We start from the raw sequence: 25,029 nt of genomic DNA, 5'->3' as shown, positions 1-25,029 counted from the left end.
GCAGCAAACAAAGGGAGGGAGGAAGGAAGGAAGGGAGACAAAGAAGGCGATCCCTAACGAAGCTACAGGGAGGAGAGGCGATAATTCACCGACACCCACACCTTCTCACAAGCAGGCAGCTTCCTGCTCCTTTCAAAATGAGGTGATGGGTGCGCTCGGCACATCTCTCCCACGCTGCTTAGCGGCTGGCTTCCGCCCACCGTCCGCGGAGCCGCCCACCTCCAGCCGTTGCCACAGCAACACAACATCATCAGTGACTTGCACTGGAGGAGGAGGAGGAGGAGGAGGACGGGGAGGGGCGGCCGTTTGAGCGCCGAGCAGGACGGCCAGCAGGGGTGTTCATGAGCTGTGTGTGTGTGTGTGTGAGAGAGAGGAAGAGGATGATGGGAAGTATGTGAGAAGGACCTGCGTCAGAGTGAGTCATCAGCTGGTTTCACAATGTGTCGATGTGACGTTGATGCAAATAGAACGCGCAGGTTTTCATCTCGGTGTGGCGACCGAAAAATGAGGAGGAGAAGAAGAGCTGAACACCTCTCTGATCGGACTGCTGGCTCCACACACACACACACACACACACACACACACACACACACACACACACACACACACACACACACACACACACACACACACACACACACACACACACACACACACACACACACACACACACACACACACACACACACACACACAAAGGCTTGTTGCCGATCACAGAATGCACCTCACAATAAGAGTTCAAAAAAATAAAGTTTAATGTTTATGTGCTGTATAACAAATAAAATATATTAGTGTTTAAAAAACAGGTGCATAACTAGGTGAAGCCTAATCTATGACTTTACAATAAACAGGGAGACGGCGGCCATCAGTGAGACGGCAGGTCAGACGGGCGCTCTTCCCTGGAACACAACCGGGCCATGGTGGCTTTATCTCCCAGAATGCACCAGCGAGCTCACGACTCCGAAGCCTCGCTAGTTCTCAACAAAACGACGTCATGAAAAGAGCACAATGTCTTTAAATACAGTAAAAGTGAGACAGCACAAACGTTTCCCAGGTGTGACAGTTACACGACTGTGATGCAGAGACTTATTACTTACAGAAATATTGCATTGGTCTGCTGAGTGAGACTAAGCTAAGTGAGGGAGTGGGGGGCGACCAAACGGACGTATTTACACAGTAAAAACACAGTGAACACTTACTTGTTATGTTCCTATCTCTAAACAGCAAAAACACATCTTTGAAATATGCACTGGTGGCCATCACACACTGTTAAGAGCTAAGGCTAATCATCAACATCATCATCATGTAACGCAGGTTTCTATACACCACACTCTCACACGTTTGTTTCCGTTTTCTTTTCGCTCCACATGAACACGGCATCGACACGACAACTCTACAGCAAAGTTACACTTGACACAGAAACCCTGCTCGAGAGATTAGGCGGAACTATTTGTTACGGCGTATTTATTTACAGACCCCGGGCCGCTGCTCCGCCAACAGCAGCCACAAACAGGAAGTTGGCTTTTTAGCTGCTGCTGTTGGAAAACCACACACCTGCCATCCATAATATTGGATTCCGTCTTCAGTTACGAGCTTTCTGAGAGACGGTCGGATCATTTCTAGAAAAATAAATAACAAAAAAACCCACAGGTGATCCTGAAATAGTGCGTGTGCAGGTGCGTGGTCACGCTTCAACAGCAGCGTTGAGCTAAATTACAACGTGAATGAAGCAATTAGCCGGGCCCTCGGCAGCAGCCAGCCCAGCCGTCCCACCGAGACGGATGACAGCGATCCCCTGCTGGTACCCCACAACAGCTCCTGTACATCCTCTTCTTATAGTACCTTCCAGAAATATACACCAGGCGGGAGCGGGACGGATTAATCCCACATCCTGTTCCCCGTTTGAAGTCGACGACGACACAAAAACTAACCTGCTAAAGGGGCTGAGTCCCAACTCCATCTCCCTCCGGCCCCTTCACTCCTTTTACCGACAGTACAAATACACAGAGGTGAGATGGGGGAACGGTGGTGGCGGCGGCTCAGGAGACGGGGGGCTGGTAATGGTTGCCATGGTCACCACACTGCACCACTGAGGCTGATGGGAATGTCTTTCGGTTTGGTCATAGACTAAATGACTCGACACATCAGATGAAACCACGAGGGATCATCCAAGTCTGTACGAATCATGGGTCGAGGGCACATCATCTGGGGACCATGAATGAATTCCGATGGGTACTTTGAAACTATTTTGGAATTCAAACTTGTGGTTGGAATCGTGATTTTTCGGGTTCTAAACGTTGGCTATGTGGTCGTTATATAAAGTATCACCACGACGCTGAAACGGCAGCGACAGCCAACGTTTCTCCGAAGGCGTCTCTGAACCTGCGAGTTAAGACTCAGCCCCGGAACACGGCGGTCCAAAGAAAGCAACACGTATAGAAGAAAGACCCGGGCCGAGGTAAAGAGTACAGAGACCGTGACCAACACACAAAGACCTGTAGAGTCCAGGGGTCTGGACTTGCTTGGAGGTGCTTTGGCAAAAACCCTTTCAACAGAAACACACAGAATCAAAGAAAAGTAAATGCTATTCATGAGGCAACATTGGTTGTTAAGGCTCTACTGTGGCTGTGCTTGCTTAGTATCTATTGATGGGTGATATCTGCATACTGTCAAGTGTGAGTAGAATGGATGGGGGGGGCGGAGGCACTATGTGGAGTCTTCCGGCTCTGACTTGATGGTCTTCTTCTCTGCGTTGCTGGACGCTCGCTGCGACGTCCCGTTTTCTGAGGATAAGGACGAAAATAAAGGAGGACATCATCAGCCAGCGGGTTTATAACGCAGCAGAAAGCCTCGTAGAGACTCACAGAGTAGCGCTCGTTTCAGTGTCCTTGAGCAAGGCATTGAACCTACTGGCCCACTGTAAACCTGGATACTCGCTCCAGCTAGTCCGCTAACGTCACCAACCTGTTGCTGGTGTTTTGGTCTCGTCTGCGTTGTTGTTGTTGTTGTGGTTGTGGTTGTGGTTGTTGTGATGCCGCTTCAGCTCATTGGCTAACTGCTTGCCCAATGGGAGGTCACCTTCCTGCATGTTCTGACTGACCACACGCAAGTTGATTGGTCGTTCATCTGAGAGGACAGAGAAGACAAACAGAGTTATTCTCATGTTGCTCACCTCTTCCTACAGAGAAGCGTTTACCAATCAATCAATCAATCAATGGGTATTACAGTCATTATCAATCAGAAGGGAACTGAGCCCAATCCAGGTGAATAAAAGCAAACATCAGCCTAGATGTGGCTTTGTTTCACAGCACATGATCAATCACATGATTGATTATGATTAATCTGTCAATTCATCCTTTTTGTGCATGAAATGTGAAAAAACCCAAACGGTAATAAACTCTGTTATTCTCTGAGATTACAGTTGTACATGAATGAGAAAAAAAACCCTCAAATAGAGTGTTGTGTTCTTCCAAATGAACTGCAGAGATTCCTCAAAGTCCTATTATGAACATTTTCTATGGTAACGCGGTGATTCGGGGCCTTAAACAGCGTCGAAGAATGGAAGAAACCAGGAGAGTTCAATGCTGTGAGAGCAGGAGGAGGTTCAGACAGACGACAAGAAGGAGAAATGATGGGAGGACAAAAGAGAAGAAGAAGAAGAGGAGGAGGAGAATGGAAAGCAGAGAAGAAGGGGGGGGAGGAGAGAGAGAGAGAGAGAGAGAGAGAGAGAGAGAGAGAGAGACAGACGCCCCCCTCCAGGCAACTGGCTGGAGGTAAACAGGCGTGGGCGTGATAATTACAGGTGCATTGTGGGATTTGTGGGAACTGTGATATAATGAGCTGCCGGGAGTGGGTGAGGGAGGAAAGGGATGAAAATAAGATGAGGCCTGGAGGAGAAGTACGATCCTGAATAATCTTTTCTCTTCTTCTTCTGTGTTTGAGACAAATAACAGAAAGTGACAGCTGCCAGAATCAGACCCACAGGTGTTGTTTCCTCCACCAGCCTGAAAAGCTGCTCTAATCAGCCTGCTGCCGAGAGATTAGGACACATTCAGATACACAAACACTGTTTACCGCGGCTGGATGTCTTCTCCTGATTGGACACTAGGGGCAACAGTGAGCTCATTACAAACATACACTCAAAGAAAAGCGCTAATAAAAGTTAGATGAAATCTGTGTCGGTCTCAAGGTGACAGAACAACACTGAAGTCTTTTTAAAGGCTGACCGTGGGCGTCTCTGCTGGCGTCGGCGGCGGCGCTGGCGGCTCCGTTGGTGTTCTGGGCGTCGTTGAGGTACTTTAAGGCGGCGGGGGGGATCCTCCAGTCCAGAGCCTGCAGCCGCTCCTGGACGGCGGCGTCCTGCAGGATCTCCATCTGCCGGGCCAGTAGACGCTCCAGCTGCATCTGATGCACACAAACACACACACATATATATGTATATATATATATATATATGACATGTAGCAACATTCATTCGGCAGGCTGCTCTGAGGTCAGATTGTGGGGTTTGGACAGTGACAGGACGTCCAGATGATATTCCAACTGTGCCAGCTGTGGAGGTTGAAGAAGAGCATGAAAGCATCATCTTCTCAGACCTCTGCATGCATCCGGGAGGTCCGGAGGTCGGCACACTTCCACTCCGAACAGGAAGCAGCGAAGCGGCGAGGTCTCGCTGGCGTGCAGCCTGGAGAAACAGAACTGGAGACTGACGAGCAGTCGACGCCTCAGCTTCACAGACCTCACCGTCAGTCTGCACATCACTGTCAGCTGTGACTACTATGGGATGTCTGATGTGAGCAGCTGTTCAGCAGAATGAAATCTCTTCTTCTGAGGAAGAAAGTGGAGCTGCCTGACGAAGCAGCAGACAGCAGCTCACACGTGAACATGTGGGCTAATGACTGATCATAAAGCTCCCACTCTGAACCTCTAATGAGGAACCAGCAGCAGCAGCACTGCTAGCATCCAAACGGATCCTGCTGCCGTGGAAATCTACCGGCAGATGATGCACGATTGTTTCAGCATTGAAGAATGATTTTGTTCCCGTGTGCTGTGATTGGACGAGAGGGGATCCACGATCGAGTTCACTTTAACTGGATGCAAATCATGACCTTGAATATAGAAAAATATAATAATAATATAGGAAAAATGTTGCTTTTGTCAGCTGACGAATGAGAAAGTCTATAATAAATAAATCAATGAATCAAATAACTTGTGTCTAACAACAGAGCGGCACCTTCAGCACCAGGAGAAGGTTTTCTTTCAGAGAGCGGTGCATCTTAAAAGCATCATCCTGGAGGACCGCCCCCGGAAATAATCTGGTGTCCTGCATCCGCCTACCTGCAGGTTGCGTCCAACCGTTTCCTCTCCTTTGGACTTGGCGCAGGCCAGCTGCTCCCTCAGCATCTCCTGCCTCATGTGGATGGCCTGCAGCGCCTCCTGGATGTCGAAGAAGTTCTCCTGCAGGAGACCATGACTTAGTTTACAGGAAGAAATTTATGTTTGTGTTTAAAATCTCATTCTTCTCCCTCATTGAAAAGTGTATGAATACGATGATAAAAACCATTCAGACATAAATACTAATACTTTATATAAAGCTTTAATGCTCCTGATGGCGACCTCACCTCAGTTTTAATCCTTTTCGGGGACGGCTCGTCTCGGTCTCCGCAGCGAGACCTGAACCAGAAACACACGTTAATACACAACCACTATGTTAGGTAGAGATGAGCACATGGAGGGTCCCGTCGTTTCCCAGTCAGACCAGCGGCGACTCACTTGCTGGTGCGGTACGTGTACTTGTAGGTGACCTCTCTGGAGATCTGCCGCGCCAGTCCGAACAGCTCGTCTCGCCGAGTCAGCAGAGCCATGTCCCTCATGCAGAGCTGCGCCGCCGCCTCGTTCACTGTCAGCTACACATCACACACAGTTAGAACACTCTCACCTGATTGGTGGATCAACAATGATGTCATGGAGCAGCGGAGCACCTCGTGCAGCGTCAGGTGTTTGCCGTCCCTCCTCTTGGAGTCGAAGCGCCCGTAGATGGCGCTGTATTTCCGGACCTCCTCCTCCCTCCGCGGCTCCTCCTCGCTCATTTCAAAGATGTGTCCGATCATCTTCGCCAGCTTCTTGTTGTTCTTCAGCTGCTCTTTGACCTCGGCTAAGTCCGTCTTTGGGAGTCCCGGCGCCATCCGGTCCACACACTCCAGGACCGACTGCACGGCGGCGGCGTCCAGAGCCTCCAACGTGTCTCTGGGTGAGGACGGGGAGCCGAGGTCCGACGGCGACAGGCTGTGCTCGCTGTCGTTGCTGTGGCCCGACCAGAACCTGGCCTCGCTGCCGCCCTGCAGGGGCGACCCGGCCGACACCTTGTCCCTCGCCACGTCCAGCTTCCCTGGGTCCGAGCAGGCGGCCGCCACGGCTTTGGGCATCTTGACGCTGGCAGTGTTGGCGCGGTCCTGGGCACCCAGCAGCGTGGGCGAGCCCTCGGGCAGCTTGTAGACGGGGATGCTGCAGACGGGCAGCGAGGTGAGCGGCTGGTTGAAGATGGCCGGGTTGGTGACCCAGTCCCGCAGCGCCTTCTGCAGGCGGCGCACGTGCAGCGGCTTGCTGGCCATGCCCACCAGCGCCATGATCTCCAGGAACTCCTCCTCGCCGGCCTCGCACAGCTGCTGCACGTCGTCGCCGCCCTGCTGGATGAAGGCCTCGTAGTAGTAGAGCAGGTTGGCCCGCTGCAGGATCCGGTAGAGCTGCAGCTCACCCAGGGTTCTCGGCAACACCGCCGCCATACCTGGGGGGGGGCAAAGACAGAGTCAGGGATCCGGGCTTTACACGAGGCATTCACAGAAAAGCTGCACTTTCTCACAGAGAACCAGTTCAACACCACTGGAACCAGCTAGCGTAGCTTAGCTTAGCCTGGAAACGGCATCAACACATTAGAAACACTCAGGAGACACCGAGGCAGGTTTGTGTGGTGAACATGTACATGACGTATATTTGGAGTGTGTGTTTCTTGGCAGCTGCAGGACTCGGCAGGTGCATGAAAAGCTTCTGTCCAGTAATGCGCATCCTTTCAGGTGTTCCAGCGTGAGAATACTCCGGTTCCTGTGTGGGATGAAGAACACGACGTCGGTGCAACGTTGCCTTTTACTTTGTGTGTTTTAGGAATCAGCGGCAGTCGGATGTGTGCCTCGACACGCATCAGGCAGAGTAAACTTGTGTTGTCAGATGAGTGTTTATCTTGCTTGGCTCCGCCTCCTCGCTCCACCCTGACAACACAAAGGAACACTGTGCCGGATGCTCGTAGCTTGCCACCTTAAATGTGAGAAAAAGCAAAAGTGGAGGCTTGTTCTGGCCTCTTCCTATGTGCATGTGAGGCCCTGCGGAGGCTCCGTTAACAGAGGAGTGGCAGTCAGCAGGCCGGGTTGCTGGGAGGACCACATGCCTCTCTCCACCCCTGCAGGATGTGTAGGTGGTGGGCTCGCCTCGCCCAGAATAGGCCCAGAGTCCCAGAGAGCCCCAGAGAGTCTGAGCCCAGGGAGCCAGGCAGACCTGACCCAGCCTGAGAATCACTGCTACTACTACCACTAGTACTACAACGAGGACTGATGCTGACAGAGCTCCCCAATCCCCCAACCAGTTAGCTGAAACCGACGTCTAAAACTCAAGCATTGTGATCCTGTCCCTCCTCTGAAAGCTCTCCGGGGGTTTACGGTCCACATTCTGGGTTCGGGTAGAGGATCACACAACCTGATTGTGATCCTGTCCCTCCGCTGAGATCCACATTAGAAGTATTAGAGGATCACACAAGTTGAAACAAGTTCAGAAAGTCGAACAAAACAACTACTCTTGTGAGGTTTTTCCAGCCGATCGTACGTCTTCGTAGTGTTGCTGTCTGAGATGACCTTTAACCCGCCAAGGTGGTGGCTTGTGGGAAAATGTGTTACTTGCAACATGGCTGAGCAGAAGGAAAGCAAATGAATGAGCGACTGGAAAACTGCAAAGATGGCGCTAAAGATTTTGAGCTATTCAAGTATTTTTTTAAATCTCTGAAAGTATTCATTCATTGTTTGGGGTTGGCTGTTTCCGTCTTTTCTTCGACTCTTTCCTTTCACATCATCACAGCGAGGAGATGGAATATATCCGTGTTCTGGTTCAAAGTGTCACCTTTGAGAATATAATTGAAGATTTTCTGACAGAACGGTGAAAATGCTCGTTGGCTGCAGTTTTAACACACACTTGTCATGGGAGGTCATTTCTGCTGGTTTTTCACAATAAAGCGCAAATGTGTGAATTGAATAACTATATTTAGCTGCGGTGTGAACTCCTGTGTGTGTGTTGAGACAGCCTGTCTGTCTGTCTGCAGACAGACAGACGAGCAGCTTCGTTCACTTTCTGCAAATAGAATCGGGATTCTTTTACATCCGCGAGAAAGTAGCTTCAATAATTCTTATTGTGAGTGTTTTAGTTCAACAGCCATCTGCACGCCGATATCCAACAGGCTGCCATCTCACTCCAGTTATAGCACAGCAGACGTGTGTGTGTGAGAGTGTGTGTATGTGTGTGTGTGTGGCAGTAATAGGGGGCTGTGAATGGCGACTCAAATTGAAGTCCTTTTACACAAAAGCAAGTTTAGCGAGTTTGGCTTTTCAGCACGCACACACTGAGATCACTCACACTCACTCACACACACACACACTCACACACTCACAGGCTGGTGTGTAGTTCCCAGTTGAAGAGCCTCCCAGCAGACCAGGCTTCTCTGAAGTGAGGAATGACTTGATCTCACTATGATTCATGAGAAATGTCCCAGTTTGTCAATGTGGAGCACCAATGTTGTAATAATCACGATGACCTGGTGTGTCCATACGGTCGTGTGTGTGTGTGTGTATTTGGTGTTGAAGAGGCTCCAGAGCTACACTCAAGCCATTTAAATGAGAAACCAGGAATATTCCCACAATAATCTTCCTTTAGGGACTAGTTTATGACGACTCTTCAATGACACCTTTTATGACGCTTTATATCCCATAATAGTCGCATAACATGCGTGTGGCGTGCACACGGGTGGTGATACTATTCATTTAAGGGGGTTTTCATCTCTAATGGTATTTCTAGAATATTCCTTTCCTTTCTAGAGTTTATAATTGCATTTGCGATTTCATGTCTATAATATTAATGTAAGGGGTTTTCATCTCTTCGTTCACAGACAGTGCATGGTGCACTAATATTATTATTATTAAGTCTATGAAGAGTAATAGAGCAGTATGGATCACAGCAGCAGCAGCAGGTAGGTGCAGGATTAAAGCCATGTCTAATTGTGCCTACCTGGTGAGTTTTTGACCCCCTTCTGGTCCGCCCAGGTCCGGTTCTTCTTCTTCTTCTTTCTCCTTCGTCACTGTTTGTCAACACAAAGCGTGGACGTGTGCAAACACAGAAGGCAGCACACAAGGACGGGCCGGGACGGCTGGGCGCGTGGAAGGAAAAAAAATGAAATTATTTCCAGGACAACAAAAAGAAGAAGCGGCGCGTGCTCGTGTCTGTGCGTGCTCGAGTCGTCTCCTCTTCCTCTTTCTGTCAACTTTGTCTTCCTCCTGCCGATGAGAGAGACACAGAAGCTCAGACTTGGAGCAGAAAACAGCCGCTGACCTTCGCGTCTTTCCTCCGAGTGTGAGAGTGTGTGTGAGTGAGTGTGTGTGAGTGTGTGTGTGAGTGTTTGAGTCCTCTCCCAGCGTCTCTCTCCACTCCCCTGCACTACTCACCACTGTGTCAATCCACACTCACACACGCACGCGGACTTCCGGCTGCCGTGACAAAATAAAAGCACCGCTGAAGAGCTGGAAAACATATAGATATAGAGATGCCACATATGCTCAAATAAAAAGGACATACTTTGACTGACGTTTGCCATTTTATCTGAAAAGATGTGGAAATGATAAAGATAAAGGTAGCAAAAGTTAAAGGCAGCAAAGGTAGGCGTCCAAACAAGAGAAATGATTCACTATATCTTATAAACTGTAAAAAATTAACCAGTAACTAAAGCTGTCAGATATATTTAGTGGAGTCAAAGTACAACATTTCCCTCTGAGGTGTAGTCAAGTAGAAGTAGAAAGAATAGTAAATTCCTAGTATGGATAGAAAAATAAAATAAGGAAAGACTACATTGTGATACTTTCCGACTACATTTTGGAGGGAAATATTGTAATTTTTACTGCACTACATTTATTTTACTTTACAGATTATTGCATTTGGTTTCAGATGTTTAAAAAAATATGCTTCACAATAAAATAAAGATTAAACATGACATTGCCTCGTTTATTTAACCTATATAAAAATGTAATGTCAAAAGACATAACTAACATGACTAAAAATAGGGAAGATTACATAAATACTAAATACCATTAAAATTAATCTAAAATATTACCATCAATATAATAATAATAATAATAATTGTAAGAGAGTTTCCAGAACGGTATTCCTACTTTGACTCGTGTAAAAGTACATACTTCCATAACCAGTTAAATGTTCGAGTCAGCTCATATTTTAGACGCTTTTATTTTGTCACCGCTTCCGGTCTTCTGCTCGTCCTGCCCGCGCGCAGCTTCACGCTGGCAGCAGAATAATAAAGTGGGATATTCCGCGCGGCTGCCACAGCGCCTCTCTCTCTCTCTCTCCGTCTCCCTCTCTCTCTCTCTCGCCCACGCTGCTCCCTGCGTGACGCAAATCCGCGCGTGGGCGGACACACGGGGCGTGGGAGGCTTTCTGCACGGAATACCAAACACAGGCAGGTTCAACACCCACAGAGACGCAGAGACGCAGCACTTTGTACACTTCATGTTCTCAAACTCAACTCCGTTCATCACCATCTCATCCGCAAAGACTTACGATCAATACATATCAGAATCGATCCGTTCAACATGTGTGTATTATCTTTATGTATGACAGCATTCATTTTCACAACATATTTAACATGTTCTACATTCATAGTTTATGTGTATTTATATTGTATATTAGCACAATGTTGAAACTTTGTTTGTGTCATGTGTGACGGATACTTTTACATATACAGCCTCTACTTCACATATACACTGTATGTGTGTGAAACGTACTAACTAGGCAGTACTTTGTAGTATTCTTATGTGGTAGTGACCTTAGTACTAACTTTACCAGGTATACCAGTACATGGTATCAAAGAGGAAGCCCAGAGAATCCAGCTGAGAGCACAAGACTACTACTACTAAAATGAATACTATCCTGATACTTGGAGCTGATTGTACTACTAGTATGTACTAGTACTAGAGTATCTGCATTAGAGATGAAGCCTGGAGAATCCAGCTGAGAGCTTGGAAAGGCGCTCCAATCAGGTCTCCATACGATCACTTCCACTCCGTCTGATTCCCCATCAATGAGCTATTTTGAGGAATGAGGCCAGCCGCCACCAGTGTAGCACCCTGGGGACCAAACCAGAACGCTTCTGTCAAACCCCCCCAAAAAAACCCTGCCCTCCCACCTCAGCCACCCTGAACCAGCAGCAAACAGCATGCAAACTATTTACACTCCAGCTGCTTTTATGTGCCTTCAAAAGCCCCAATGACGAGAAAACTAGTATTTGTACTGCGTACGAGTGTTTCTGTGTGTGTTTCTGTGTGTGAGGGGGAGGACGGGGTGGGACTGCTCGCTTTTCACATCCTCTAATTAAATTCACAGGGAAAGTAAAACAAATATCAAAGCAAAACTGCACATTATGCGGGAAACATCCTGCAGGAATATGATGTGCTGATAGCAAACCGAATGAGAGCTGGATTTCTTCTGGTCCATTTAAACTTCACATCACCCGGAGGACAGGAGGGAGTAACGCCAGGTCGGAAAGGTGCAGAGACTGGTGAAGATCTCCAACGTGAGGACGCAGCTTCCCGTTTGTCATCGGGGGCGTGGCCTAGTTTATAACCTCCGACCTCAGAAACAAGAAGCTTTCTTTCATCCGATAAAGGAACGTAAAGAAGGGTTCATGTACAACAGGGTGGGAGAATCCCATAAACGTGTCAATAAAGTTTCTTTATGGCAACTATCGGTTCCACTCTCTAGCAGCAAGTTAGCGTAGCTTAGCACAATGACTGGAAACAGGGGGAAACGGCTAGCGTGGCCATAAACCAAGTCTTTTTTCTACAATGTCAACAAACATGTTAACGAGTGATATTCAGAGACGGCAGCTGGACAGTCAGGCTAGCTGTTTCCCTCCGTTTCCAGTCTTTGTGCTAAGCTAAGTAGCTTCATATTCACCAAACAAACGTGAGCGTCGTGTCGATCTAAAGGTAAAGAATAAACTTTCCTGCTTCAAAGAGCGATTTCAACATTGAATTTCTCACTTAATTCACTTTTTCAGAAGCAAATAAATGATTTCCGATGCTTTGAAGAACAGGAAGCGTTTTCAGGAGGTTAAACTAGATGAGTTTGGATGTCACTGTAGCTTATAAATACATTTGATATTCTATAACAGACTCAAAGTCATCATGCTGGGTTTCTACAGTCAAGAATCAGGTTTCATGCAAATATTTATGATGTGTTTTCCAAATGCAGGTAGGCAGGTAGGATTCCAGACCGCCCACCCTCAGCCTCTAAATCCACGTCTGGCTGCTCTCTCTCTCTCTCTGCCTGTGTGTGTGCGTGTGTGTGTGTGTGTGTGTGTGTGTTACTATGCAGATATGACCTTCTAGCGGCGTTCCCATGGATCAGCCTCCGAGCAGACGGGGATCAAATCAAATTATGAAAAGAAAATCAGAGAGGAGAAGAATATCAGCTCCATATCTTCCTCGTTTGACCTGCGACACACACACACACACACACACACACACACACACACACACACACACACACACACACACTGCATTCAATATCTTACAACACAAGCAAATTAAGACGCGGGCGCTGGCAGGAAGTAGGATGTCCACCCACACTGAGGTAGGCCGACACCCAGGCTGCCTGTTCCCACAAGTCCCAGTTCACCCAGTTTCACACCAGCAGCCTCTCTGTTGACATGATGGTTTGACGTCCTCACACTTCTCATTCTAATGGCTCCAGGATTCGGTTTGCACAGCCGATGACGCTCCCGTCAGCCTCGGCCATACTCTGTCCTCTGTGCTAATTAGCAACGTTAGCATGCTAACACGCTAATCAGACTAAAAACACGGGGTGTGCTTCGCTGCACGTTTTCTTCAGCAGAAGAGAAATTGTGGCAGATATGTAACAAAGAGTGAACTTTCTGAAAGACGTCGGTGACTCACAGGCCTGCAGTGCATTGTTGAGATTACCCAGAACACCCTTCTCTGGGTAGGTTCGTGGGGTTGAATCTCTACAAAAGATCCATCTGAAAAACTCATCCTTCAATTAAGTCCTGAAAACATTTAAGAACTGCAGCGAGGAAGAGGTACAAGGTTTTCACACGACGGCAGCAATCTGCTTTCATGTCGTCCTGTCAATCATCTCCAAAGAGTGGGCGTCGCTTCCCCCCCCCCCCCCCCCAATCCTCCAAACAGTGATGTATCTCATTTGGCAGCGAGCCGCTTCATATTTCACTTTTCAGGAGACGCCTGTTTGTTTAATTTCTGCAGCTCTCTCTTCTTCTCTCCTTTTCTTTCTCCCTGCAACTTTTTTTCTCCTCCTTCTTCTTCTTCTTCTCCCCCTCCGGAGAAGAAACACATTTCAATGACACGCCCACGCCTGGGCCTGTCAGCCCCTCGCCCTGTCAGAGCGCCCACGCTGCTCTGCTCCCCTTCTCCCCCCCCTTCTCCCCCCCTCCCTCCCACCAACCCACATCCTCAACACTTCGCTGTAAAAAAGCAGCTCCTTTCATCCAAGTTCCTCTTCTGGAGGAAAGAAAAGAATGAGGAGGAACAACGGCTGCGTCTCCAGGCGGTGCTGGTGCTCGTCATGGAGTGTCCCTTTTCATTTGGAGGGGATCTGGCTTACAGGATGACTGTGATGCCAACGAGCCTCCGTGGAGTCGCTGCCTCCTGTCGTCGTCTCCTCCCAGTGTTTGGGTGGCAGCAGACGCTCTGAGACGGGCGTGGATGTGAGGGGGAAACTAAAAATCTGGTCAGAAAGCAGTTAAAGCAGCCGAGCAGCTTTTTTTCTTTGAGTTTACGAAGCCATACGAGGCCACTGCTGCTGTGTGTGTGTGTGTGAGTGTGTGTGTGAGTGTGTGTGTGTGTGTGTGTGTGTGTGTGTGTGAGTGTGTGTGAATATGCTCCCTGGGTAGCAGAGTCTTACTTTGTGTCTGTTGAGAAAGTGTGGGATGGTATGAGCGGCTTATGTCTGACTGAACACGTGTGTGCCTGCGTGGGTGGGGAGTGTGTATAGGGGTGATGTGTGTGTGTGTGTGTGTGTGTGAGTGTGTGTCTTTGCACACAGATTACAGTGGCGTGGGCGTTTTGGGCAAGGATGTGTGTGGGCGTTGTGAGCGTGGGTGGAGGTTATGTGACATACAGTTAGAGACTGCAGTGGGAAACTTTGCAGCAGAAGCAGCTATAGGGGCCCCACTGCTAATGCTAATGCTAATGCTGCTGAAGTAGCCGAAGTCCAACTCACCTCCACGGAGACGCACTCGCCGCCTTCCTCCGCAGGCTTCCTCTGCAGCCGCTTAGTATCCAAAACACACACAAGGACAGAAGGATGAGCAGCATGTATGCTTTAAGCATGCTTTAAGTACCAGGAGCAGAATATACATCATATGACAGTAGTATTAATGTGTTCAGGACTTTCATGTTGCTGTTTGACATTCAGGGGTTTATTTGCAGTAGAAAAGTCATGGAACCTCTTGCTGGTGTTAAAACGCGGCGCGCTGCACCTTTAAGGCATCAGTGGGCAGCCCTGCGGCGCCCGCTGACAGGCCGTGGGCTGACGTGGAGGGGGTTTGCCGTTTTGGCCCCGTACGGGCCTCAGCGACCCTCGCCGCCCACGCTCGCCTCACCCCGAGAGCGCTGCTGACGTCTGACACGTCTGCTATCTGGCTGCCTCGCCACGAGCACGCCGACTCCACAGTCAGAGGGAAACCAGCCGCGTGACATCCACACCTCAACTCTGAGCTCATCTGAAGGTCGTTGATGCAGAAAGGTCACGGCTGGCTCTCGGATCGCCTCCGAAACCTCGCCGTCCGACAGCGATGAGGGGGAAAGCAGGAGAGGACGAGAAGAAGTGGTGGAGAGGATGAAACTATGCGAGCTACAAGGGTGTGAGCAAAGTTGAGGCAGGCTTTGAAGTGGAAGCCACACATTTTGCATGATTATTGCTGTTAAGTTTTTGATCTGGAGCCAGCAGGCACGAAAAACAACAGCAGCTTGGGATTAGTCTCCCCCCACTCACACGCCTACCTTGCCAGCATAAGTCCCTGACTCAATTAGAAAAAAACCTCTGCAACTTAGGGCTCCTCACGCACAAGTACCCACATGGCCCTGCCCACGTCCCTGCAGCACATCACAGGCTGCGGCGCCACAATGGATGCTGGGGGATTCGTCTGGGTGACACCAATATCCACAGATGAGATGAGACGACGGGGCCGAGCACGCGGAGGAGACGAGCGCCCATCTGCCTGTAATTACATATCATCGGAGAGAGGGGGGATCTGTTCATCACAGTCAATCAACACAACATCTTGTCCTCGACCGAGGCATTGAACCCACAACCCTGCAGGTGTGAAAACAAAGCCCAGCCTCTCAGATCCCGGCACCATGAATGTGTGTCGTTGGTCACTGAAGTCTCTCCAGGTAACGAAGCTCCGGCTCAACGAGTGAAACATACAAATCATTATAATAATAATAAAGACTCAAATGTAAATGTGAGTTGTCACCTGGACCGGGGAGTCAGATACAACAAGCGCACGCCTACGTTTCAAATGTTCACATCCTCACACACACACACACACACGAGCAATAATTACTGCAGAAGCTGCTCATTCCTTAAACAGATGAGCCTTTCTGCAGCTACAACAGAATGAAAGTAAATCTAAGAGGCATCAGATCATTCAGCGGGATGGAACCAGATCTACTGTTCCATAGAATCATGTTAACCACAGAAACCTGGACGCAGACAGGCGACAGAGCGGACCGTCACATCTAACCAGAGTGACTCAGATCAGCTGATTTATATCTCAATGTCTCCAGCTGGAGACTCATGACACGAGCAGCTCTCTTTGGTTTTCACCTGCGAGCTGCTTTGTGACCCACTGTTGCCCGTTTGAAGGTGACATCAAGGTGAAAACCTCGTCCTCGTGGGACGACGTTCAGGGTAACGTTGCTCCACATCAGCAACTCGTTTAGAAATGTTTCTATGCTGCAGTAATGACCTGAAAGTTTCTCAAAGAAAACGATGAAGCAGCGTGGGATCATGGGAGTTGTTGTTCATCGTCACCACAATGCTGGCGCAAAGACTCTGTGGCGCCACCAACGGGCGATATAAAGAATCTTTTTATTTTTATATAGATGTATAACATCAAAATATATTTTCATCTTTTATTTCCCGACAGCAGCAGTTTAATTTCGTAAAACTCGAAGACTTCTCACCCACTCAAATTGCCTTTCCGTCCCTCACTGAAATCCCATTGGCTGCGATTGGTCCCGCCTCCAGCAGGAAGTAGATCTCATCATGCAAGCTCCTCCAGTCACTTTAAAGTTCACTGGCGTGTCGTCTGAAAGCTTTCAGATGTAAAGTGCAGCTCTCCTGTTGTCTTGGCCCTGCAGGCTGCGGGGGCCGAGAAGGGGCCGGAGCAGGGGCCGGAGAAGGGCCCAGGCGGGGCCGGACGAGGCCGGCCTGCTGGGCTGCTGGGCTCCCGGCCGCCCACGGAGAGGCCTGGCTGGGTGGGCGTCATCTATGGAGCGATTGATTCCAGCCAGGACACAAAGTCTCCCTGTTGTCCTGCTCGACCAGCAGCAGCACACAAAAGGTGCTCAGATTCCCTGCAACATATATACCGTTGTGCTACACCAAGATACTACTACTACTAAAGTACTTCACAGTACTGCTGCCTCTCATCAGCTAGCTTTTTGTCAAAGATGGGCTGGCACACGAATACGAGGACTACAGTATTACTCGTGTTGTAGTCCTATGAGACTGGATGGTCAACGCTGGTGTTAAAGGTTGTAAATGCACATGATCACACGACATGATACTCATAGAGCCGATGAACTGAAGAACAAAGCTGTGAATCTATGCGATTCCTTTGAGCTGCTGTGAGATCACAAAGACTTCTGTCACTTTCTCCTCCATGAAACCAGCTGCTACAAAATGAATGAGTTTCGCCACAAAACACAGCTGGGAGGCCGCAAAGGATCCTGGGGAATCAGGATCCGGAAGCATTTTCTTAGGTCTTAGGACCATATATAGGTTGTTTAGTGACAAAAGACTTTGAAGAAGGTTCATGGAACATAGAAGACATCAATATAATGTATCTGAAATATTTATATAATAATAATAATCTTACGTTTTCCATGATCTCCGTCGGTCAGCAGCAGCTTCTGTTGGAGTCTGCAGATGTTAATGAGAGTTGGTCATGATTAGTCCAGTTAGTGACACAGAATTATCATCAGAATCCATCATTTATCGACTCTCATTGATCTTTAATCATTAATAAAGCATGTCCCTGATATTATCAGGTATCGATGACACCAGCCTGGATCTCATCAGTTCCTGATCAGGTGACAGTAATCAATCACAAAGGAAAACCAGCACCAGTCTGATCCCGGGAAACTCCCAGCATGCTCACACTCCTTTTGCTTTTTTCAAAATGCTGTCTGGCTGGTGAGACGGTGAAAAGGCACCAAGCATTGTGACCGGTGGATGGAAATGTTAATTTGCTCTCTTGATAATGATGCATGTCGTTTCCAAATGTGATTATACAAAGAGAATGGTGCGTAACATTCTCGTAATGTGCTTAAGATGTTTTAAAATACATTAGCTTGCCGCCACACTGTGAAATGTAGAAAACCCCGAAGGAAAGCTTCGAGGTTTTTCAGATTTAAACTACAAGGGGATCAGGGATGGTTCCCTGAGGAACCCCAGGATTAAGGATTTACAGTCAAATCAAGGTAATTTGATACATTTAAGAACTCTTGTGGGATTTGAAGGAAATGATACGCTATGTTTGGTTATTAGAAGATGAAATAAACAACAATTATAAGAGCCGACCCTCTGTTTGAACAAAGAATAAAACTGTTACTAGAGTAAGCTGGAATCTGGATCACTTGCAGGCCCTGTGCCTGGTCCACAGCACCCATCCTGGTCTGCAGCCCCCATCCCCAGCGCCCTGACCCCTCCAGTGAGGAGACGTCATCACCTGGATTCAACAGATCGGCAGAGCCACTACACTCTTGGAATTGGACAAATGTGCAGGTCAGGGCTGCACATATCGGAGACGAGTGAGAGACCAGAAAGGCTGAGTGGCCTGGACCTCACGTCTCATCTAAATGTACAGTGTGCTGCACCTGGTGGGCTCGACACCCTGCAGTAAAACACGATTATGTAGTTCATTATTCATTATGAGGGGAGACAAAACAACAGCAGCAGCAGAGCAGAGGGGCTGGAGAGATTTCTCCACGGACAGCAGACAGCCTGAGTGCACCAAGACCATCAAAATATATAAATATATATTTATATATTTACAGCAGCACATCTAGTCTAGTTTTTGAGGAAGCCTATTACTGTCCTCCCACACACACCCATCAGTAGCAGGCGCACCACGACCTCAATAACCCTCCACACACACACACAGCCGCTTCAGTCCAGACTCCGGAAACACACCCAGAACACTACTGCCATCAAGTGGCAGACCGCACAAACTGCACCCAAAGCACAGAAAACCGTGTAAAAATACTATTAATAGTTCATCAACAGCGGTGGAAAAGTATTATGGAATGTACTTATCATGCAATTGTTCATATAGATTTGATTTGTATTCATTAGAATTATGAGGAACGAGTAAGTAACCATATTTAAGAGTAAAATATCCTTTAATGCTTTAATTTACAGGAAGAAGAACAGATTTCCTTCATGTGGGTGCGTTTTTGTCATCCAGAAATCCAGACTGGGAAATGTTTGGCATGAAAACGGCAAGAAAGACGGGAAATATGGAGCATCGGCTTCAAAACAGTGGAAACTCCATTTGTGGAGCACAGGAAAGGGATCCTGGCCTCACTTCTAATATTAATAATAATATTAAAAATAACAATAATCACGTTCAAATGAGGCACTTCTTCATCTCCGCTCCTCCCAGGAATAATATAAATAAAAGGAAGATTTAAAGGGTCGACTGGTTTCATTTAAGCTTTGGTTTTACAGGTTTGCTGCAGAGCTGCAAGGAAATAACAAGCTTAATGATAATTAAGTACATTTGTATCATCAGGGTTTCAGCATGATTTGAGAAGCTAGATTTCAGACTTTTTAATACCTTTTTAGAGCCTGAGATAATACAACTGAATACCGAGACCATTTCTCATTTACTTTGACGGGTTCATTTCCTGTTGTTGTCACTTAATTTAAAGGATGTTCTAGTTCAAATGGAATCAGTCAATCTTTGATTAAATGAATGAAGTTCATACATAACTTTGTAGGCCACAAGGTGAGTTGGGCCATTACCACCACGTTTGAGAGTTCCAGTGTTTCCAACTTGTTTCCTGAATTAGAATTTCATCTCAATAAATATACAGTATTTTGAAATGACGTAAGAGTGACCCTGATTAACATGTCTGCAGTCATAAAACAAACAGTTCAAATGTCCCCATGTGCAGATGAGGTGGTTTGTAAAGGATCATTCGGGGGCTGGTTTTCTGTTCCTCCGTCAGAGGACGGGTGCGTTTGTTCGTTGTCCTTGTGAGAGTCTGTGGGTGTCGGGTGGGTGGGGGTTGGTTGTGCGGGTGTTTCTGTGCCGTCATCACCCGGGTTTGTGTGTGACGTGGCCTCGTACTCGGGCGACGCCTGCTCGTTAGTCACCTGGCAACGAGAGGAACAAACAGTGATGATGGCGGCAGCAACATGAAGCCACATGTCTTTATTGTGATGACATCCAGAAACCAGGAAGCGCTAGCTGACGTTCATGCTAACATGTTAGACATGGAGGGAAGTTTGCATAACTCGTAGCAGCTAACTTCATCTGCTGCACTAATCTGTCTCCACCTTCTTCAGCCTTCAGGAGTGAGAGCTCCAAGATGGCCGCCAGGCGGCGAGGTCGAGTTGACGCCGTCGGGGGAGTGATTAGCATGCTTCATGACGCATACACATGCACGTATGCATGCACGTACACGCCCACATACCACACAGGTAAAGATGACTCACTGCAAACACATGCATCATATCTCACACACACACACACACACACACGCAGGAAACCCTGGACACGCACCCCCCCCCCCCCCCCCACCCACACAGACACACACACTCTGTAGTTTTCCATCTACGTGCATGCAAACACTTTTTGCTTTTACCTTGCTTCTGAGTGAGCGTGTGTGTGTGTGTGTGTGTGTGTGTGTGTGTGGGCAGCCAGACAGAGGAGGAAGTGTCAGAAAGTTCAGGTTAGTGAAGTCATGATCACTATCAGACACACACATGAAAAGGTCATAATTACTATTTATATTTCATTATTAATAATTGAGTCCATCCATAGATCGTGTATCTCATCCATGTCAAAGCATATTGTTTCTAATAGTCTTTGTTCACCTGCAGCGGTTGGTTCTCTGAAGGCACCTCGCCACTCTTCGCCGCGCTGATCATCTCCTTGATCTGGACGATGGCGAAGGCGATGGTGACCCAGGGCGAGCCGGAGAGCACCCAGGCAGGCCTGCTCACGTCCTCCTGCTCCTCCTGGTGTTTGGTCTTCTTGACCAGCAACACGGAGGTCTGGCGAGCCCGGGCGGGGCTACCACCGGCGGTCTGGCTCTGCACCAGGTCGATGGTGGCGATGGGAACCGGGCTGGAGGGAACCGGGATGTTCTCCGCCAGCATTTTGTCCTCTGAGAGAAAATGAGAGGAGAAGACGGTGAACGCTGCAGATATAGACAGACAGACTTCCTGCTGGAAACCTACAACTACTCTGCAATCAGCATGAGAAGGAAGTGAGTGGGGGGGCTTTAGGGCTACTGAAGTGGATTTAAAGAGGGCTCTTCCTGCCCGTCCTGGAGAAGGTTGGCTCACCTTTCCCCTCCTTGTCTCCAGTCAGCCACTGGATGAAGGCGAAGATGAGGAGGATGACGAGGGAAGCCATGCCGATTCCTCTGAATGTCTCTGCAGCACCTGCAGAGCCAACGGAGGGTTAGTGTGACAAACTACTCTCAAGTAGCTTAAAAACAAAAACACAACTCATGAGTCAGAAAATCAGAAACTCCCGAGTGAGTACGGCGAAGACGGCGTCATACCAAAGTAGTTGACAAAGACTCCTCCCACTATGGCCCCACAGCCGCGGCCCAGACCCAGGTGGAGACCCTGCAGGATGCCCTGCGCCGACGTCCTCAGGGCCGGCGGGACCGCCGCACTCAGGAAGGAGATGCAGGCTGCCCAGACCGAGGCGTGGGTCACACCTGGAGGACACACGGGGACGGACACGGGAAATGAGTGGTTTCAGCATACAATGAAGGTTTGAGTCTCTCACAGACTGCCAAAGATATTTGTCATTTTTAAAAAGGTAAAATCTCACTCTAATTCCCAAATGTGAATACTGATGTTTTTCTGGTCAAGACTAAAACAGGGAGGGAAGTTCTTGTGACGTTAGTTCTTGTTTGTTCAGTGAGACGCCGTGTTTTCTCAGGGAGGACGTCTCAACCAACCAACACACGTTCTCCTCAACCAGCAACGACACTTCTTACATCGTTTAAAAAGAACCATCAGATTGACATTTCTATTAATAATATTGAGAATTTGAGATTTCAGCATGGAGTGTTTCTACGTCCACACTGGCCATTTATGTAGGAAGTAAACGTTATTCTCCCCATGCCCTGAGAGTCATTCCCTCTGGAGGAGCTGCTGGTAGCAAACGTTAACCCTCTAACAGTGTTATTGGATGTTTGTCCACTCCTCTTATTGTCCTGCTGGATTATGTATTCCAGCTGGACACTGGAGATGACACTATTGTAAACGACTGCTGGTAATAAAACAGGCTGAACTATGTGCCGCCTGATAAGCGGCCGGGTAGATAGACAAACACAGGCTCTTCCTGTGCCGTCCCCAGGGTCCTAGCTTCCCCAGGCTGCCTGCAGACGGAGGAAGGTTACCTTGGAGGACCTCCATGGGCAGGACGGTCCAGGCGTTCTTCAGGTAGGAGATGTACAGGTAGCGGGCTGTGTTGCAGGCCAGGCCGATGTACAGGACCCTGGAGGGGCAAGGAGGAGGACTTTATGTGGAGTTCATGGTGAATCACACCTACAGTACCGTCTTTGAAGCAGGACAAAAGTCAGCTGACAGCAAATATTAGGGAACAATTACTCTTGTTGCTTGTTTGATTTGTGGTCTCATGACATTTACTGTGTTTGTCTTTGCAGTGACAAGAAAAATGAGCAAACAGATCTCAACAGGACACACCCCCAAAACAGTTTGTTGTTCATTTGTTCATCGTTAAGACAAGATTATGTTGTTTGTTCATCCAAAGTAGGTTTGCTGAGCACACAGACAGACCAGAGCCATGACAATGCTCCTCGAGTACCAGCCGAGAATCTCTCACTGAACTTACACACTCACACAGCTTTTTATTATTATGGCGGAGAGTTAGATGAGAAGATGGAGCAGCTTAGCATAGGTTAGCTTAGCATGAAGACTGGAAACAGAGGGAAACTTCACCTGCAGCTCTGTCCCAGCAGCCTCTCTGCTGTTGTCTCTTAAACAACCGAGTCAACTTCAGAGACCCTGCAGATACTGAGCTGCAGCCGAAACCCAACACCACACTCAAATGTTCCTCCGACCCCCCAGTCCGACCCCGAGTCCAAGTCACCGAGCATCAATGACGGCTTTGTCTGGACTGGAGGATGGATTTAACGGCTCAGTGTGAAGCACAGGAAGATGTCACATGGCACCTGTGGCTTGTTGGAGGTGAATACGGTTGCAAATAATGAGGAAGTCAATACTGATTTAGGAGGGACTGGACATTTAATTGGACCTGAAAGAAAATCGAACACCGACTGGTTTTAAGGCGATGTTCCTCTCAGCTAAAGTGCAAGAAGCCAGGTGTGCGTCTCACCTGATGTGTCCGACGAGCTCGATGAACTTGTGGCTGGTGAAGTAGGCGCAGAGCTCGGAGATGTGGCTCAATACGGAGCAGACCCCGAACAGCGTGGTGGTCCCCTTCAGGTCCTCCAGGTGCCAGTAGAGGAAGGTGAAGACGAAGCCGTAGCCGAAGCCCATGAACCAGGCGACGAACAGGACGGAGCTGTAGCGCACGCTGCACAGGAGCTTCAGCAGATCGCTGTAGTGGAACTCCTCAGCAGGGCTGATGGGAGTCTGGTCTGAGGAGCTGGACCCCGGGACCTCCACCACCCCCTCTGGAAGCTCCTGCCGGTAGTTGCCACCCTTTTCAAAATAAAACTGAGTGGCAACGATGAACGCCACGCCCATCAGCACACCGAACACAATGAAGGCGATACGGTAGTTGTGGAGGCGGAAGTCGGGCACGACGCAGCCCACGCCGTCCAGCACCACGGTGAGGTGCGTGTGGTCGATCCAGATGCCCACCAGCAGCATGGCGATGCCCCAGCCCAACGAGCCCCACATCCTCTGCAGGCCGTAACGGTCTCGGGACTTCCCCAGGTACTGCAGGGTGACGGTGTCCACGATGGTGACGGCGGGGGCGCTGAAGAACTCGCCCACGATGATGACGAGCAGGATGATGAGGAAGATGTTCTCCACCTGGTCCTTGTTGTAGATGATCTGGTACGTCTTGGCTTGGGTCGGGGCAGGGGAGGTGGTGGTCGTGGTGGTGGTGAGGAGGGTGGTATTGGGCGTGAGATGGGTGGTGTTTGGCGTGGGCTGGGTGGTGTTTGGCGTGGGCTGGGTGGTGTTTTGTGTTAGCTGGGTGGGGTTAGCCGGCTTGGAGGAGACTGAGGTGGCGTTTGTGTCTACGCTCCGCTCGTGCCTGTGGAGCACGCTTAAATAGGAGTCCAGGATCTCAGGAAGCCACCGGAGGTCTAGAATGCTCCGCCGACTTCGGGTGTGGTTGGTGGAGTTACTCTGCGGCGTGAAGTTACCGTACGGCAGCGTCGTCGTCCCAGGCGCCACCGTCGACGGCAACTCGGCACCGTTCTCTTCACACTTCATCTCGGCCGGCTGCACGAAGCCGATGCCACAGTTGAACACCAGCCAGCACAGAACAGAGAACAGCAGGACCACCTTCCCCTTCTTGAAGCGGTCCGCCACCACCCCCCAGAAGGGGGCGCTGCAGAACTCAATGAAGTAGCGGATGCCGACGAGCAGCCCGCTGCGGCTGGCCGACATGCCCAGCTGCTTGAAGTAGATGGCCAGCAGAGGGTGCAGCGAGCCGTAGGCGGCGTAGAAGAAGAAGTAGAAGACTTTGGAGACGAGCAGCTGGGTGTTGATGCGGAGGCACATCCTCTCGCAGCAGTCTACGGAGTTGGGCTGCAAGGCCGCCGCCGGCAGCTGGGGCGGGATGTCCAAGGTGGACGGCGGCGTGGCGGGAACACCCGCCGGCTGCTGCATCGACAGCGTGTCGAAGGGCTCCGCCAACACATACTTCCTCTTGTGCTCCTCCTCGTCGTCTGACAGGATGGCAACCTTGTCGTCAGCTGGCATATCTGGGAGATAAGAGAGGAGGAAGTGAGGCGAGAGCTGCACCAAAGTCCAATAACCAAATGATGCTGGAGTTGTGAAATTAAAACCATGTTTGGGTTCTTGGCGGTAGATAGAGGAGTAAAAATCAGGGTCTCCAGCATCAATACTTCAAGTTAGAGTCATTATTTTATTAGTATATTCTGTGTGATGTGTCCTTCTCACTTAGAAAACATTTAACTCTGGAGCTTATGGAATATGTCACGAGGACATTAATCAAAGCAACAGTGATCA

At 49.0% G+C, this 25,029-nt stretch overlaps 2 protein-coding genes across 3 annotated transcripts in view; both read right to left on the bottom strand.

Annotated features, from left to right (window-relative positions):
- Nucleotides 1-731: 731 nt before the first annotated feature.
- On the bottom strand, nucleotides 732-9,735 carry LOC311009767 (NGFI-A-binding protein 1-like). The gene is made up of 8 exons (XM_084004134.1): nucleotides 9,319-9,735; nucleotides 5,982-6,784; nucleotides 5,773-5,906; nucleotides 5,622-5,673; nucleotides 5,338-5,457; nucleotides 4,227-4,404; nucleotides 2,965-3,126; nucleotides 732-2,783 (listed from the first exon to the last, which is right to left on the bottom strand). Exons 2-8 carry the CDS (start codon nucleotides 6,780-6,782, stop codon nucleotides 2,707-2,709), a joined length of 1,524 nt encoding a protein of 507 aa, XP_083860260.1. The 5' UTR covers nucleotides 6,783-6,784; nucleotides 9,319-9,735; the 3' UTR covers nucleotides 732-2,706.
- A 9,232-nt stretch (nucleotides 9,736-18,967) lies between these two features.
- LOC311009762 (major facilitator superfamily domain-containing protein 6-A-like) overlaps nucleotides 18,968-25,029 on the bottom strand; it is a 19,551-nt gene continuing 13,489 nt past the window's right edge. The window contains exons 2-7 of one of the 2 annotated variants that reach the window (XM_084004125.1): nucleotides 23,195-24,752; nucleotides 22,236-22,333; nucleotides 21,384-21,545; nucleotides 21,163-21,261; nucleotides 20,689-20,981; nucleotides 18,968-19,965 (exon numbers count right to left, since the gene is read on the bottom strand). In XM_084004125.1, the coding sequence (XP_083860251.1) occupies nucleotides 19,744-19,965; nucleotides 20,689-20,981; nucleotides 21,163-21,261; nucleotides 21,384-21,545; nucleotides 22,236-22,333; nucleotides 23,195-24,752 (2,432 nt within the window). In that variant the 3' untranslated portion in view covers nucleotides 18,968-19,743. Of the gene's footprint in view, nucleotides 19,966-20,688; nucleotides 20,982-21,162; nucleotides 21,262-21,383; nucleotides 21,546-22,235; nucleotides 22,334-23,194; nucleotides 24,762-25,029 lie in introns of both variants that reach the window. The other variant, XM_084004126.1, reaches the window with a different exon arrangement.

This window comes from Eutrigla gurnardus (genome assembly GCF_963514095.1).
Source record: "Eutrigla gurnardus genome assembly, chromosome: 24".
In the NCBI taxonomy this organism is placed as follows: domain Eukaryota; kingdom Metazoa; phylum Chordata; class Actinopteri; order Perciformes; family Triglidae; genus Eutrigla; species Eutrigla gurnardus.
The sequence above is the reverse complement of the archived record's forward strand: the minus strand, read 5'-3'. Positions and strand labels throughout refer to the sequence as shown.

Excerpts from the sequence above, each read along its gene's own strand:
- LOC311009767 (XM_084004134.1), bottom strand. The coding sequence starts at position 6,782 with ATGGCGGCGGTGTTGCCGAGAACCCTGGGTGAGCTGCAGCTCTACCGG. Across the intron at positions 5,907-5,981 it reads AACACCTGACGCTGCACGAG|CTGACAGTGAACGAGGCGGC; the intron begins GTGCTCCGCTGC and ends TGTGATGTGTAG. Across the intron at positions 2,784-2,964 it reads GACCAAAACACCAGCAACAG|AAAACGGGACGTCGCAGCGA; the intron begins GTTGGTGACGTT and ends CCTTATCCTCAG.